Source organism: Podarcis raffonei, chromosome 2 (genome assembly GCF_027172205.1).
Source record: "Podarcis raffonei isolate rPodRaf1 chromosome 2, rPodRaf1.pri, whole genome shotgun sequence".
Taxonomy (NCBI): Eukaryota; Metazoa; Chordata; class Lepidosauria; order Squamata; family Lacertidae; genus Podarcis; species Podarcis raffonei.
The window spans coordinates 48301290-48316051 of record NC_070603.1 but is presented as its reverse complement, the minus strand read 5'-3'; the positions used below and the strand labels follow the sequence as shown (position 1 = coordinate 48316051).

General features: G+C 38.6%; 1 protein-coding gene across 10 annotated transcripts in view; it reads right to left on the bottom strand.

Moving 5' to 3' along the window:
- The window catches only part of TENM2 (teneurin transmembrane protein 2), a 719087-nt gene that overhangs the window by 643378 nt on the left and 60947 nt on the right, over positions 1-14762 (bottom strand). For all 10 annotated transcript variants that reach the window (XM_053376484.1, XM_053376486.1, XM_053376485.1 and 7 more), the window contains exon 2: positions 2024-2320. In XM_053376484.1, the coding sequence (XP_053232459.1) occupies positions 2024-2249 (226 nt within the window). In that variant the 5' untranslated portion in view covers positions 2250-2320. The remainder of the gene's footprint in view (positions 1-2023; positions 2321-14762) is intronic.

Here is a 14762-nt window from a genome sequence, read left to right as displayed (position 1 = left end):
TCCTTTCCATCAAATTATACATAGGACAGACCTATATTTATGTACCGCTAGTAACCACCTGTATACTTGATCCACCAACAAACAAGAGAACAATAGAGTAACAGGTTTTTTTTCTGGCAGTGCATACAGTTACCCTTAAAATACACTCATACAAGGCTAACTTACTACACATATTGTTTACTTCAAAGTGGGAATAAACAGTCAAGGAAATGTAAATTAGTAGTTACAGAAATAGTAAGTAGGCCAAAATATGGAAAGAAAAATAATACCAGGGGAAAATAATTGTATTTGGGAAACTAATGTACACAACAACTAGCAAAGATGGTATCCATTTTATACCAAAAGAAAACTGAAGTAATTTCATGAAAGAAGAAGAAAGTTGGGAAGAGGTTTTAAAATCAGTGATCTAGAAACAAAGAACCCTATTGCAGTTTTGAAGCTATGCAAACACAGGATAATTTATACACTACATGAGCAACAGTTCTTCAGCTGAAGCATAGTTACAACTTAAACATCACAAGGACCATTGACAAGAAGTGTGTACGCTGTTGTGCCTGAATGTGAGGAATCCAGATTCAGATGCTGATTCAGCAGTAAAGCTCACTGGGGTCCTTAGATAAGTCTCTATTCTGCAGTTTAAGCTGCCTAGCTCACTGGAAGAATGGCAGGGAATATATCTACCGCACAGAGATACTGTGATTTAACGTTCATAGTGCCAAAGAAATTTTAACAATTTTGAAAGAAACAACAAATACCTCACAGGGAATTCTATCACTAAGAGCTATTACCTCCAATCCAAACCAAGCACATGCATACAGTAATTTAAAACATGTTTAGAGGGCATCAGGTGCTTTTAGCTTTGTACAGTAGGATAAAATTAACAGCTATGTTGAACAAATACTCTTCCATGAGACGGAGCCATACATGCTTGTGGATCAATTTTGCTGGGAAGACAATCTTTTGAGAAAAGTATTGCCTAGGATTCATTCTGGGCTAGGAAAAGCAACAGAAATAACTTCATTGACATCAATCTTACAAAGGGATTATAGGACTTAATATCATTCTATATGACAACTGGACATTTGAAAAGTGTGCTGGTTTTCCCCACCCACCATTTATGCCTGCCTTAGGAATGCAACTATCTCTTAATAGCCAGACTATCTGGAACTTTTCATATCACAAGTCTGGGCTATGTTTTTCTGTATTTGAATTATTCACACACTGAAAAGGGTAAGACACAGAAGCATAATAAATTGTCACTTAAAGTAACATTGAAAGAAATGTACGCAAAGTAAAAACAACATCTAAAGATACTTCTCTAAATCATTTTTGTTATAATGGAAAAAAGTTATCAAAGGAAGTTTACACATTCATGTGAAGAATTTATGTCAATCTAAAATTTAACATGGGCTTTTGATTCTGTGTGAGGCACTAACAAACTACTAATGAACTTAAAAATAATTAGATGGGTCTTCTCCCTCCATTTTTAAATTAAATTAAATGTAAGGCTTATGCAGTGACAAAATTATGTCAGGGAAAAGTGTACATTCTCCACATTTCAATTCACTTCAGTAAGAAATATGGGATAAATTACAAAGTACCTCATAGGTAATGATTACCAAATGTTAATCACAATGTTTTACTCATCTTATCAGTAATGCTAGTCCCACAAAAAAATAAGTAGTGAAAATGCCTCTGTTATACCTGTAATGAACCTTAGTGACATAACACAAGGGTATAATATGTGGGCCTCTCCAGAAATATGACAACATGACAGCTGGTTAATACTAATAATTATTAATACCTCTATGTTAAAAGGAGGAATCTAGAAAGGCTTTCTGAATATGACAAAGCTAACATATTCACCACTTCACTTCACAATGAAAACTGAATTTTGTACTTGCATGTCAAATCACAACTGAACACATCTTCCAATACAAATGCAGAGTAACTGCATGGACACTTAAATATAGTGCTGTAATGGTATCGTTGAAGTAAAAAAAAAAAGTGTCTTAGAACATACCTTGTCTTGGAAACTCATCAGACTCTCTGTGAACTAGGTCAGTAACTCGATTTCCATAGTGCATTCTGGTGTCATGATCATAAGCCTTCAGTGTCTCACTTGAACTATAGGACTTCTGAGTAGGCACTCTACAGTCCTCACTGTCCAGTGATGAACTTGTGTAGCGACATTCCTTTCCACACCTGCCTCTTGTCAAAGAGCGGTGCCTTCGATCTTTTATATCCATAATTCTGGGAGAAAAGGAAACTTTTTCCCACTGATGTAAAACTTTAAGGCAGAGACTGGTTACTTTTCCACCTACAAGAAATAAAAATAATGCTTAAGTATAAAGTGATGACTTAAATATACATTTGTTTGTGTGTGCGTGCATCTGTGTGTATGTGTAAAGTCACATTTTCTCACTTTCTTAGAAAACTAAAGTGAAAAAGACACAACAGCCAGCAAAGGATTTCAATTGCTTTAAAAAACCTATATGGGTAATTGATCCTAATGGAAACAAATGAAAGAAATTTGATTTAACTGCATGAGTTATATTTTATTAAAACTATGTTTTTATTGAAGAGTTTAAAAATTGATGATAAAACAAACTGCTGTAATCTTTTCATTTATGCATGCACACTGATAACAACATGACAGTCCTTTTGACACTCTGATATTAGCTCATGCTCTGCAACAACACACAGAAAAACAGATTGGAAACAGCTTTAATTACTTCCTTTTATAGCTGCAGGAGGGTCTGAAATGTAGAGCATCATATGAAGTGTGCAGATTAGAATGAAGCACACGGTGAAGTTTAAAGAATGAACCATTAAGATTCACATGCTATACAAGCAAGTTTCAGAAAAACCACAAACGCTTCTTTAGTATTCCTTCATAATTTCCCTTTTTCATCATACTTTTTTTCTTCAACTGGCTTTCTCACACACCATAAAGCTCCACTGGTGTTGGGCGGTTTAGGATTGCTCCCTTAGTCTAGTTATGATTACAGCCTAAGCATTTTTGAACTCTCTTACTACATCAGGGGTTAATAACCTTTTGGACCAGCAGGCACATTACAAATTGTTAGAAAGTGCTGTAGGTGTCAGTTACAAAATGGCTCTCATGGGAGCAGGCCATAACACAAAATGTGTACCATGGCGGGACAGGCATAATTTATCATAGCTGCTGTGGATGGCATGGCATCACACGAAAACAGAGGGCCATCCTTGCTGCTCCCTACTCTAATCACATGCTTGTTGTGGGAAGTCACCTATGTGTCCTGATTGTGCAGATCATGCACACAATGATGCTGTTGGTAAACAGGGAATTTTTCCATGTACCAGGAAAAATATACAATGTGGCCACACCACATTTTCTCTCCATTTCTCTCTCACACACATACACACACAGAGCACATGCACACATATAGACCACAGACACACACGCTTCTCTCACACACAATCACATACTTCGCATATGCATCCCTCAGTCTCTCACACAGACTGTACACACAGCACATACACCCCTCCCTTTCTTACAGATCACACGTACATGTATGCTTCCTCCCCCCTCCCCCTCTCACACACCGAGAGACATCTCTGTCTCTTTCTCTCTGCCCAAGTGGATATCTCTCAATAATACACACATAGCAAGAACATGCTTGAGCACACACATTCAGAAAGCCCCTCCATGGGTGAAGGAAGTGCCTGGAAATAAATAAAAAGGAGAGCCATGAAATGTGTGCCCATGGGCACTGGGCTGGCAATCTCTGTACTACATCATTCCCAAATCTCTTGTATTAATACTCACGCAACCTCTGAATCTTTATGGGCCTGACAGACATAACTTGTTTTAAAATTTATATCCCGCCCACATGGCTGGGTTTCCTCAGCCACTCTGGGTGGCTTATAGCATATATAAAACCACAACAAATCAAACATTAAAAAAACAAAATATCCTATACAAGCAACAAACAAACCAAGAAATCAATAGAAATCAACAACAACAACAACAACAACAACACTAAACAGTTTACAGTTATACCCAAATTAAAATAACCACCAACTCCAACTAAACATTTAACCAACACCAACTCAGAGGAACCAAAATTAGAAACATTTTAAAATATTTTAGCCAGTTGTCACAAACCAAGAGTTGTTCCAGCAATGTCTCATTGGCCTCCCAGGAGCCTCTTTTAGCTGTTCAGGGTGAGTCGGCCCCGACCCCTAGACCAGGTAGAAATGTGTTTTGCAGCATTCATGGCAGCAGCAACATCCCTGGATTTACATAACTAATATATGGAAGATAAGCCAACAGATGGCTTCTAGCTTAGCTATAGAAAAAGTGTGGCCAACACCCTGAAACCAGTATTCCTCTGATTGCCAGGATTAAGAGCAGGCTACATGAACCATGAAGCATTTGATGTTCTTTCCCCCCCTTCAGAGTATCACTCTGAAAAGAAGCAATTTTAGGTAACCAGGAGAACCAGATGCTTGAAGACACCCACATGTATATGACAATCTGTGAATTCTTAAAATCATAACAAATCACATTTTTAAAAAATGTGAGAATCCATGAGACAAGGTAAAAAACCAGAACAATAGAAAACCAAATACCTATCGTTTTCTGGAAAAAAAACACACCCAAAACCAATATAAGATACTTACTTAAAAGCCTGCAGTGTTACAATTGTAAAAACCATCAGCCTGCATATATTAGGCAAATTTATATACATGTGCATAACTTTAAGCACACGGGCAGCATACTTTTAGTATTCAGTATGTGTTTCCAATATTGGAAGTTTTGCTTCAGGCTTGGAAGTCTAAATATCACAGAAATATATAAGCATGGGGAAAGCTTTTTGCTTAGAGGGCATGGGGAGTACCTAGGTCACCACTCTCAGATGATGATGATGATTAAATTTGTGTACCCCCCTTCATCTAAAGATCACAAGGCAGTTCACAACTTAAAAATATAAAAATGAAAAAACAAACACACTTAAAACATCATAGAATGTTAATCAGCTAAAGGCCTTGGATCACTTGTAGGTGGAAAGCTGGAACTGATAAATACTATATGACATCATATTCATAGGTATCAACTAGTCCAGCCCAAGGTTTTTTGTTGCATAGATGATTTAAAGTTTTGCCACCACGCTTCTTTGGTGAGCAACATAACAATAGAACATTGAACCCCTCCAGCATCTTCTATAATATTTTTAGAAAGTAGCCTTGACATGTCCACCCGCTTTTGTGCCGAAAAAACTCTTGGTTGACATTCTGTCAGAAAGAGAGAGGAGGAATGGAAGGAGATTACTGAATCTGTTGGTGGAGAGGGTCTGGGTTGTCCCCTAGGAGACCACATTCTCCACATGCTGCCGTATGTTTCAACAGATGAGGGAGAGTTGAACAAACCAGCTGTCACCCTGCCACTGGAGATGAAGGCTGCCCTGGCAACTGGGAAAATGCAAGACCCTGAGTCAGATAGTAAGTTAGCCAGGCAAACTTAGGCCCCATCTCCAAGGCTGCATCATCAAATGCAGCTGTACAAGCCAACACAGCCTACTTGGGGTGTTCGCTTGCTTGCCCACTCCCATTACTTGGGAAGAGAACCAAGAGAATGACTGTGCCCACCACACCCTTGAAAAGATGAGCAAAGAAAGTGTGTAAGGTTGCGACAATGCTTTAGATTGTGCCTAGCCATGTATCTTAGAGCCCTGCTTCTGAGCTACTAATTTTGCATCCTAATTTATGTTTAAACCATGTGCTAACCTTTAGAATCAAGTCCTCAGGAATACTTGAGCCGAGAGTCCAAGTTCTGTGTCTGAAAGCAGAGTTCCTGACCAGGCACTTGCTCTGCATTTCACCCTCAGTGCAGCTTGGGAATGCATGATTCACCTTTTCTGGCATTTTGGCAGTCTTCAAGAGTATTCCTGCATATGGCCACTTACTCCAAAACAGCTTGACTTTCTCTTGGCTCTTCCACCTGGATACCAATCTCCACATGTTATTATCCAGTAAAAACCATACTGGGGACATGAATCTCTCTATTTGAATTTACTCAACCAATAAAGACTGCTTCTTCCTTCCTATGTTCCGCTCAGTAAACTTCCTTCATCTTTCTCTTTTCCCTCCTCATTCTGCCTTCTCTCCTTTCCATTTAGGCACTACAGTGGTACCTCAGGTTAAGTACTTAATTTGTTCCGGAGGTCCGTTCTTAACCTGAAACTGTTCTTAACCTGAAGCACTACTTTAGCTAATGGGGCTTCCTGCTGCCACTGTGCCGCTGGAGCACGATTTCTGTTCTCATCCTGAAGCAAAGTTCTTAACCCGAGGTACTATTTCTGGGTTAGCAGAGTCTGTAACCTGAAGCGTATGTAACCTGAAGCGTATGTAACCCGAGGTACCACTGTACAGCACAGCCTATACTAGTGAATACACAGAGACAATAAAAGTATTCTTGTTTCACATTCATGTCCATGTCAAGTAGTTTGAAATGAGTTACAAAGCAAAAATGGATACATAGAATAGCTAGTTAAGACTGAGAATGAATTACAGCTTAAATGAAATAAAACAAATGGCGAAAGAGTAGTATAAATGACTTCAGGTGACTTGGAATCAGTAGTTAAACTGCAGGTTTAACACGAGTTCTGAATGGTAGTTGCTTTTCTCTGTGCATTTGTTAGCTACAAGGTTCCTCTGGCTTTTTTATTTTTATCATGCTACACAAAAAATATGTCCTGTGCACTAGAATCACATTTATTACAATTTTTTTAGTGGTTACGTAAAAAAAGAAATCAGTCATTATGATCAAAGTTCTTAGTCTTTGTTAAATTATAAATACTTTCCTCTTGCATAAAAAGAACAATTATCTACTGCTACAGTGTTGTTAAGGTAGATAAAATAATTTATCATTGCATAATTAACACAATATTGTTAAGCATGCTTTAACAATTTTGTATAATGGATTCATATCACTAGAGAATACTTTCGATTAAGCAACAACTTTAGAAACAATTTTTGACCATGACTGTCCAAACTGATTGTCTAAATTGACTTCTAAAAATCAGATATGTATAAATGACTTTTTTTATTAAAAAAACCAAACCAAAAACCCCACACACAATCTTTTCAGTTGCAGGTACATAGATCTAATCTACATTTTTTGACTCAAGTTCTCTGACTCTCGTCCTCTGACATCCAGTACGTAGCTGTTGGAAGCGCATATATTCCCCAGTATGTTATACTGCTTTGAGTGAAGACAGCACAGCACATTCCCTCTACAGTATATACCAATGTTTTTAATATTTTGTTTCACACATAATGGTAGCATTGTTAAATCACCCTGTTAGCAGGTAGAGCTGCCATCAGGATCATGAGTGATTGACAATTGTGTGGAGGATTATTTAGATGAACATATAATTTCATATGGGCGCTGCTGCTATTTCCACAATGGAAGATGCCGCTCAAAGATGCTGCCACCATTAAGCAAGCCATGACAATCTTGGATAAAAAGGCAACACCATTTCTGCTATGCCCATATCTGATGGACATAAAAGAAAATGACATTTCAGCTATAAAGAACTTCATGGTTAAGGATAGGAGAGAAGGGAGAAGGACAGTGAGATCAGAAGAAGGCAGCATTAATGAGAAAGGAAAAGGGGAAAGGCCAATTCAGGAGATACAAACTGTTAGTAATTTCATTCTCTCATTGCTGTTGGAACTCTTGATTCACTGTTTACATTCCATTGTGATAGGAGTGTGGGAACGGAACTCAGACACTGTACTTCCGTTCTGTGTGCTTTTGTATTTTTTCTTTGTTCTCTGCTTTCGGACAGAGAGCACATGTGTGAAGCTGTTGCTCACACTAGCTATGTTTGTTGTTTTGATTTGCTGTAAATAAAGAAGCTTTCACGATGCCAAATGCCTCCACAGCCTCGCTTCTTGCTGGTACTCTGCTACTGCATTACCGTGCCCACAGCTCCACTGGATGTGGGTCGCTGGACACTTGCATATGCGAAAGGGTACACATGGCAGATTCGTGTATGCAGCAGCATGCTTATTTCTAGTTATGCTATAGAGCAGATATTGGACTACAGTGCCCATCATCCTATGCTGTCTTGGATTGAGAGAAATGTAGTTCAGCAACATATAGAGGATACCATCCCTGGTATAGAATGTCCCACTGGGTGTTGGGGAGACATGCTTCTTAGCTTTAAAAATCAGATTGTCCTTTAAGGAGTAGGAACTGCTGCACCAAAAATTAAAGCAGCAGCAGCAGCAGCAGCAGCAAAGGTCTGGCTGTGCTGTGCACAAAATTGATTGTATGCACACATTTAATTTTCATACTGCATTACATCTTTAGACTCCAGTTACTCTCAGAGATTCATGTTGAGAACAACTTTGATAATATGCTTCAAAAACAACACATTTGTGTGGAACTCTCTTTCTCTCTCCACAAAATATGTATACATGACATGATGGCATCACATTGTGAATTTCTCCACCCACACTTACATTATTGACTGATGCTGGTATGAGTAAAAAATCTTATGACACTATGATGTCATGCCATATGATGGCTGCTAGTACACATTATGAGGGAGGGGGAGTCTCAATAAGGGGACATTTCTTTTGGCAGCATTCCTGTGTCCTGTGACAGCTCAAAAATAATAATAGAACTGAGCTGGACAACTTCCCAGACTGCATCTCAATACATACAATTTGCAGCCAGATCCAACACATTTGTATCCATTGGGTTCAATGACACTAATTCTCATGTTTGTGTGCGTATAATGGAAGCTTTAATTGTTCTGAGGCTGTAGCAAAGACAGACAAGTCCAGCCCTAGTCTTTGAGTCAAACTACATTTTATATTCAAGGTGTTGTTAGCCCTTCTGTCTATTTTTTAAATGGGTGATCTGAATTAGGACCACAGTGGGGTTGGAGAGTGATAGAAATCCTTTCCTTCTTGTGGTGGTCTTAACAACCACCCCCACTCCAAAAGCTGCCCCCCATGAGAAAAGCTGCTCTTGGCACTGATAGCTTTCCTTTCAGGGCAACTCCCAGCTTCAGGGAGCAATTTTTGTGATTTATATGTATGAGGGGAAAGAGTTTTAACATACATACACACTGACTTGGTCCTGATCAGGATTACCCTATCTATATTTCAAACAAAGATGCAAGTACAAACCATGTATATGCATTATATTTGGCCAATTCTCTTTGTTTTCCTTTTGCTTGCTAAATCATATACTGTAAGCAAGTTCCCCTATCTTGGCAGCAGAAGCTCAAAGCTTTGCCTCCAAACATCTGAAAAAAATAGGGAAAGAAAGAAATTGGGGGGGGGGGAATCTCTCCAGCAGTATGAATTCTCTGCTCTTGAAATGGACACACGATGGAAGTATTTTTAGGCTGGGGAATCCTAGACTAGGGGAGCTAAATTAGTTGTGTGAATTGCATATGTTGATTGAAATTTGACAGCAAAATTGTCAACTGGAGTCTTCTTGTAGTCTTTTAATTGATTCATTTATCACAATACCTTTTCTGTTTATTTTCTTTGTGATACACCATGGAGCGTATAATTTGGGAAAGGGGAATTGTTGGAGATAATTTACACATTTCCAGAACTTTCTCCAAAAATAATTTCAAAGATTAGTTTAAAAGCCCTAGATTTCAGTAGAAGAAAGACTGAAGTTGTTTCTTATACAAGTAAATGGAGCTTTGTTCCGCCTACCTTTGAGCATAAAAGTTTCCTTTAGTGTACATAAACCATTAACTTAGTTACCATGAATTCCCAGTGCTTTATGCACACAAAACTTTGTCAGAAATAACACAACTTCCTACTGTGAACCTTTGTCCTAACATTTCAAAGCGGGCAGTAAAAACTCTAAGAAAGCAAAAGGTAAAAAAACACACAAAGAAATGGACAACTGAAACATTTAATGAATAAGGAATTGAATTCCAAAAGGGGAAAATTCCATACCTTTATTTACTGTTTTATATCCTGCTACCAAATTCTTTTATGAACTTCAGCTAATCATCAGTATATTACATTTAATACAATCATTTTTTCAAATTAGTAAATGGTAAAATTGAAACTATTATGAATTCAGTAAAAAACACAAAATCCTCTTACTGAACCCCCCTAGTCCACCCACAGAATGCAGAAATACATTGCCTTATTTACAGCCTACCATCCCAATAAAGATACCTATGCATAAAATACTACTTAAAGCCTAGTGCTCCAAGCCAGAGATCAGTGCATGCTTAGGCCTAGGCTTGATGTTGGGAACTCAGGAACCACTCACCCTCCATCTTCAGATTCAGTTCATCAGCCCACTACTGCATCCAGACACATAGCCACTCATGATTGTGAAGTTACAGAAAAATAAAAGCTTAGTATCAGCATATGATTACACCTCACTCCAAATCTCCTAATAACAGCTCCAAATGGGGTTATACAGATATCAAATAGCATAGGAGACAATATAGTGCCCTGTGGCCCTCAGAGCTCAAGATCCAGAGGACCAAGAAACACTTATCCAATGTTCTCCCCCTCCCCGTTCCTGGAAGCAGTAGTTTAATCACTGCAGAACAGTGTCTCCAAATATCTATCTCCTAGGAGGATACTATGTTGATGGTATCAAAAGCAGATGATAGAATGTACAGAAGCAGCAGGGTCAAACTCCCACTTGTCTATCTCCAAATGAAGGTCATCAATCAGGGCAACCAAATCACCCCCTAAAGCAGCTCTGAACACAGAAATGGTTTGGAAATGGTTTAGAGCAAGACCTCTCCTCGGGTGGCGGTTAGGCACTGGAATATGTGTGGTGTGTTGGAGGGCAGCTTGTGGCCATCATCTCCCCCTCCTTTTGGGTATTCTGTTAAAGGGATCCGGCGGTCGTGGATCCTGTCCAATGCCCTGCTGGTGGCTAGGGCCATGGCACAACCCCCGGTGACGTCAGGGGAAGCTTCCAGTTGTATTTGCATCAACAAGCTCCTCCCACTGGTTGTTAACCCTCAAAAATGACTTCCTGCTGGACGGGGTTGAGTCAAGTATAGTTTGTTTGATCCAATGCCTCAGCCAATACCACTCACATGCTGTAACCAATAAAGTTGTGGCCTTATTTAACCCAGTGACCTAAAATACATGTGTCCTCTTCTCTTATTTTATCTCTAAGCGGGTGGCGGGTCCTCAACTCACAGTTACCACAATTTTGCGGGGGGGGGGGAGGAGTAGTGATGAGATGCATGATTTTGTAGTTCAGAGGCAATATACTTTCATTGTATTTCTATGAAAATTCTCATCAAGATGGTATGTTTGCCTTACTGAACAATTCTTTCATTTCTTGCCAATTTCCATCTGTAATAATCTGTTCTTCTTCCCATTATGTTTAATATATTCTATGTTATCTTACAGCATATTTCACCAGTCAAGTATAGTTAGCCAATTTTTTTGTTAAGATGCTGTATGTGTTGGTAAAGAACATTTATCTTAGCTCTATAGATGATCTCTTAAATTAATTCATTGAAATTGCATTCAAATATTTAATATAATATTCTGACCTTTTAATTGCATTAAAAATGTTAATTAACCTATGGTTCCATGCTTAAGAATTTCTCTTTAGTAATTGTTTCTCACTCTAGTTTCAATGAATACTTTAATTGCTGGTGAATATATGAATAGTCAAGGGTCCAGCTTTATGAGGGTAACTATATATACAGTGTTCATGTATATTTTAAATATTTTACTTTAAACTGCCCTGATAAAAAAATGGCATTGAATTTGAACAAACAAGATAACTACAAAATAAATGTTACTCTAGTATAAAAAACTTACACTGTCCATTTCACTTATCAACAAAAATATGTATACAGTGATACCTAATTAAGTCATATTCAGAGAAGACATATTGAAGTCAATTGTCAAAATCATTACATTTGGTCTGTTCTGAGTATGACTAACATTGGATATTACTCACAGTATTTTTACATTTTTTTTAAAGGAATTCTATGCATAAGGGAAGGTTTATTAAAATAAAAACTATCCTCCAACATGGCCCCGATACATTCAGCAAAATCAATATATGTCTCAATATCCCTACAAAATCCACACTGATAAACACTAAACCAGGAAGAAAGGCCTAAACAGAGGTATGGTGTAATATATGTTGATAAAGGTCAGGGCAACAATCAATCAATCAATCAATCAATCAATCAATGTATCTGAATATGTTGCAAAAAATAGAAGAACAATATTATTTTAAAGGTAAAGGTACCCCTGACTGTTAGGTCCAGTTGTGGACTCTGGGGTTGCATGCTCATCTTGCTCTATAGGCCGAGGGAGCCGGCGTTTGTCCGCAGACAGCTTCCGGGTCATGTGGCCAGCATGACTAAGCTGCTTCTGGCGAACCAGAGCAGCACACGGAAACGCCATTTACTTTCCCGCCAGAGCGGTACCTATTTATCTACTTGCACTTTGACGTGCTTTCGAACTGCTAGTTGGGCAGGAGCTGGGACCAAACAATGGGAGCTCACCCCGTCGTGGGGATTCGAACTGCTGACCTTCCGATCGGCAAGCCCTAGGCTCTGTGGTTTAGACCACAGTGCCACCCGTGTCCCATATTCTTTTAGAAGCACTCTAATCAATCATCTAGAGAATGTTACAAGGAGGACCTGCAACAAAATGTTCAGTGCTTCTGTTCATGGTTCTAGCCAGTAGGCCATGGTTTCTTCAAAGGTACTCCATTCCATTTACTTTATTTACTTATTTAAACTTATATACCACTTGATTGGGGGAGGGGATCCCACCCCAAATACTCAAAGTGGTTTGTTGGCTCTCGTACACAAACTTAACATGAGTCAACACTTCAATGCAGCAGCAAAAAAAGCTAATGGTATTCTAGGCTGCATCAACAGATGCAAGATGTGAGGATTATATTATTCAGAATTTTAAGATTACCAAAATTCATATAAATCTAAACATAGCTACATAGACAATTATGCTATATTTGCTAAGAATAAATGCTGCGGGTTCATAGTGTTGAAGTCAATGAATTCACATGTATAATCATGATATGTGGGACTTTTACCTTAGTAATAGCATGAAATGCAAGAAAATAAGTATTTGCTGTTATTTATTGAAGGATCAGAAGTATAACAGGGACTGGAAAAGTAGGAAGCAAAGCTAAAAGTGTGACATATTCAGATTGGTTTAACAGGAAGCATTTACAAATAAAAAACCACAATTAATCAATCACATCCTTCCATAGGTAACTTTCACTAAAATCAGGAATAACTACGGTACTTTTCATCCCTTCCTATGGACTTGTTTTTAAAACGACTTTCAGAAAGTATTTATAGTTGCCTTATGGGTTGACTTCTACCACTTTAACCTGGAAAGGGTTTTCATGAGAGTCATTTTGTCCTATAACATCAGGTCATTATTTTTCAGCTTGCACATCTCCCAATAAATCACACAAGGTTGATAGTGACTAGCAGTGATCCCAGTGCAAGAAAGGCCACCTTTTCCATGCTTCATTTAGGCAAACTCTCCACTGATGTGACAGGGGGTTTGATGGGAAAATAAATAAGGCCCAAACCCGGCAATTATTTAACTGCCATTCAACATGAGGACTGAAGGATCACAATCTCAGTAACCAAGCCCTCAGTAACTAAGCCTATGGACTGCTGCATGTTCATATAGCTACCTTTCCCCCCCATATTAGCTGACTTCAAGTGAAAACAAAACAAAAATAAGCAAGGGTGTGAAATTTAGACCTGAATTTGTATCCAACTCATTGTATGGGATGTTATATTCTGCAATTTTAAGTCAAACAAAAAAAAAGTATTTAATTTTATAATTTTCTCTGTGAGCTGCAATACTGGAATAATAAAAATGCTGCATATTTAAGCATTTGTCATTTTTCCAAAGTATATCATTATATTATTCTGTCTATTCATATTACTAAATTAGGTTACAAAGGAAAAACTTATATGACAAACTGGAAGTCAGTTAGCTTGCAATGGACCTGAGCTGTGTTATGAAGTGAATCCCCGCCCCCCACCTAACATAGCCAACAACTTACTTGCCAAGAATATGAAGTGATTCTTTTTTCCCCCTCCAGATGGTGCACATAGTGACCATTGGGACATAAGACTATATACACTGAGTATTTATGTAACACTTCATCTCATGCTCTGTATACAGTTGAAAAAGTTCATTGAAACAAATAGAAACTGTTCAGGAAATATTTGTGAATGGGGAACATGCTAGAACAATGGTAAAAATCTGTTTCAGTTGAGAGTTAGATCTAAAAATTAGGTGTATCTCAAAAGCAAGAAATTTGGTAGGTCAGCTAATAGGTCTTAAACTAAAAATGGAACCTTTGGTTCCTGAATGCCGGAAGAGGGCACCTCTGAACCCACCATGGCTGCACCATGCGGCAACGGCCGCCCACCCAGAGTCCCAGATGAGTGCCTATTATGATAAATTCTGCAGTTTTAGTTTTTAATATGGGGTGTACAGTGGTACCTCCGGTTATGAACTTAATTCGTACCGGAGGTCCATTCTTAACCCGAAACCGTTCTTAACATGAGGTGCGCTTTCGCTTATGGGGCCTCCCACTGCTGCCGTGCCGCTGGCACATGACTTCTGCTTGTATTCCGGGGCAAAGTTCGCAATCAGGAGCATCTACTTGCAGGGTAGCGGAGCTCGTTACCCAAAGCGTTCGTAAGGAAGACGGTACGTAATCCGAGGTT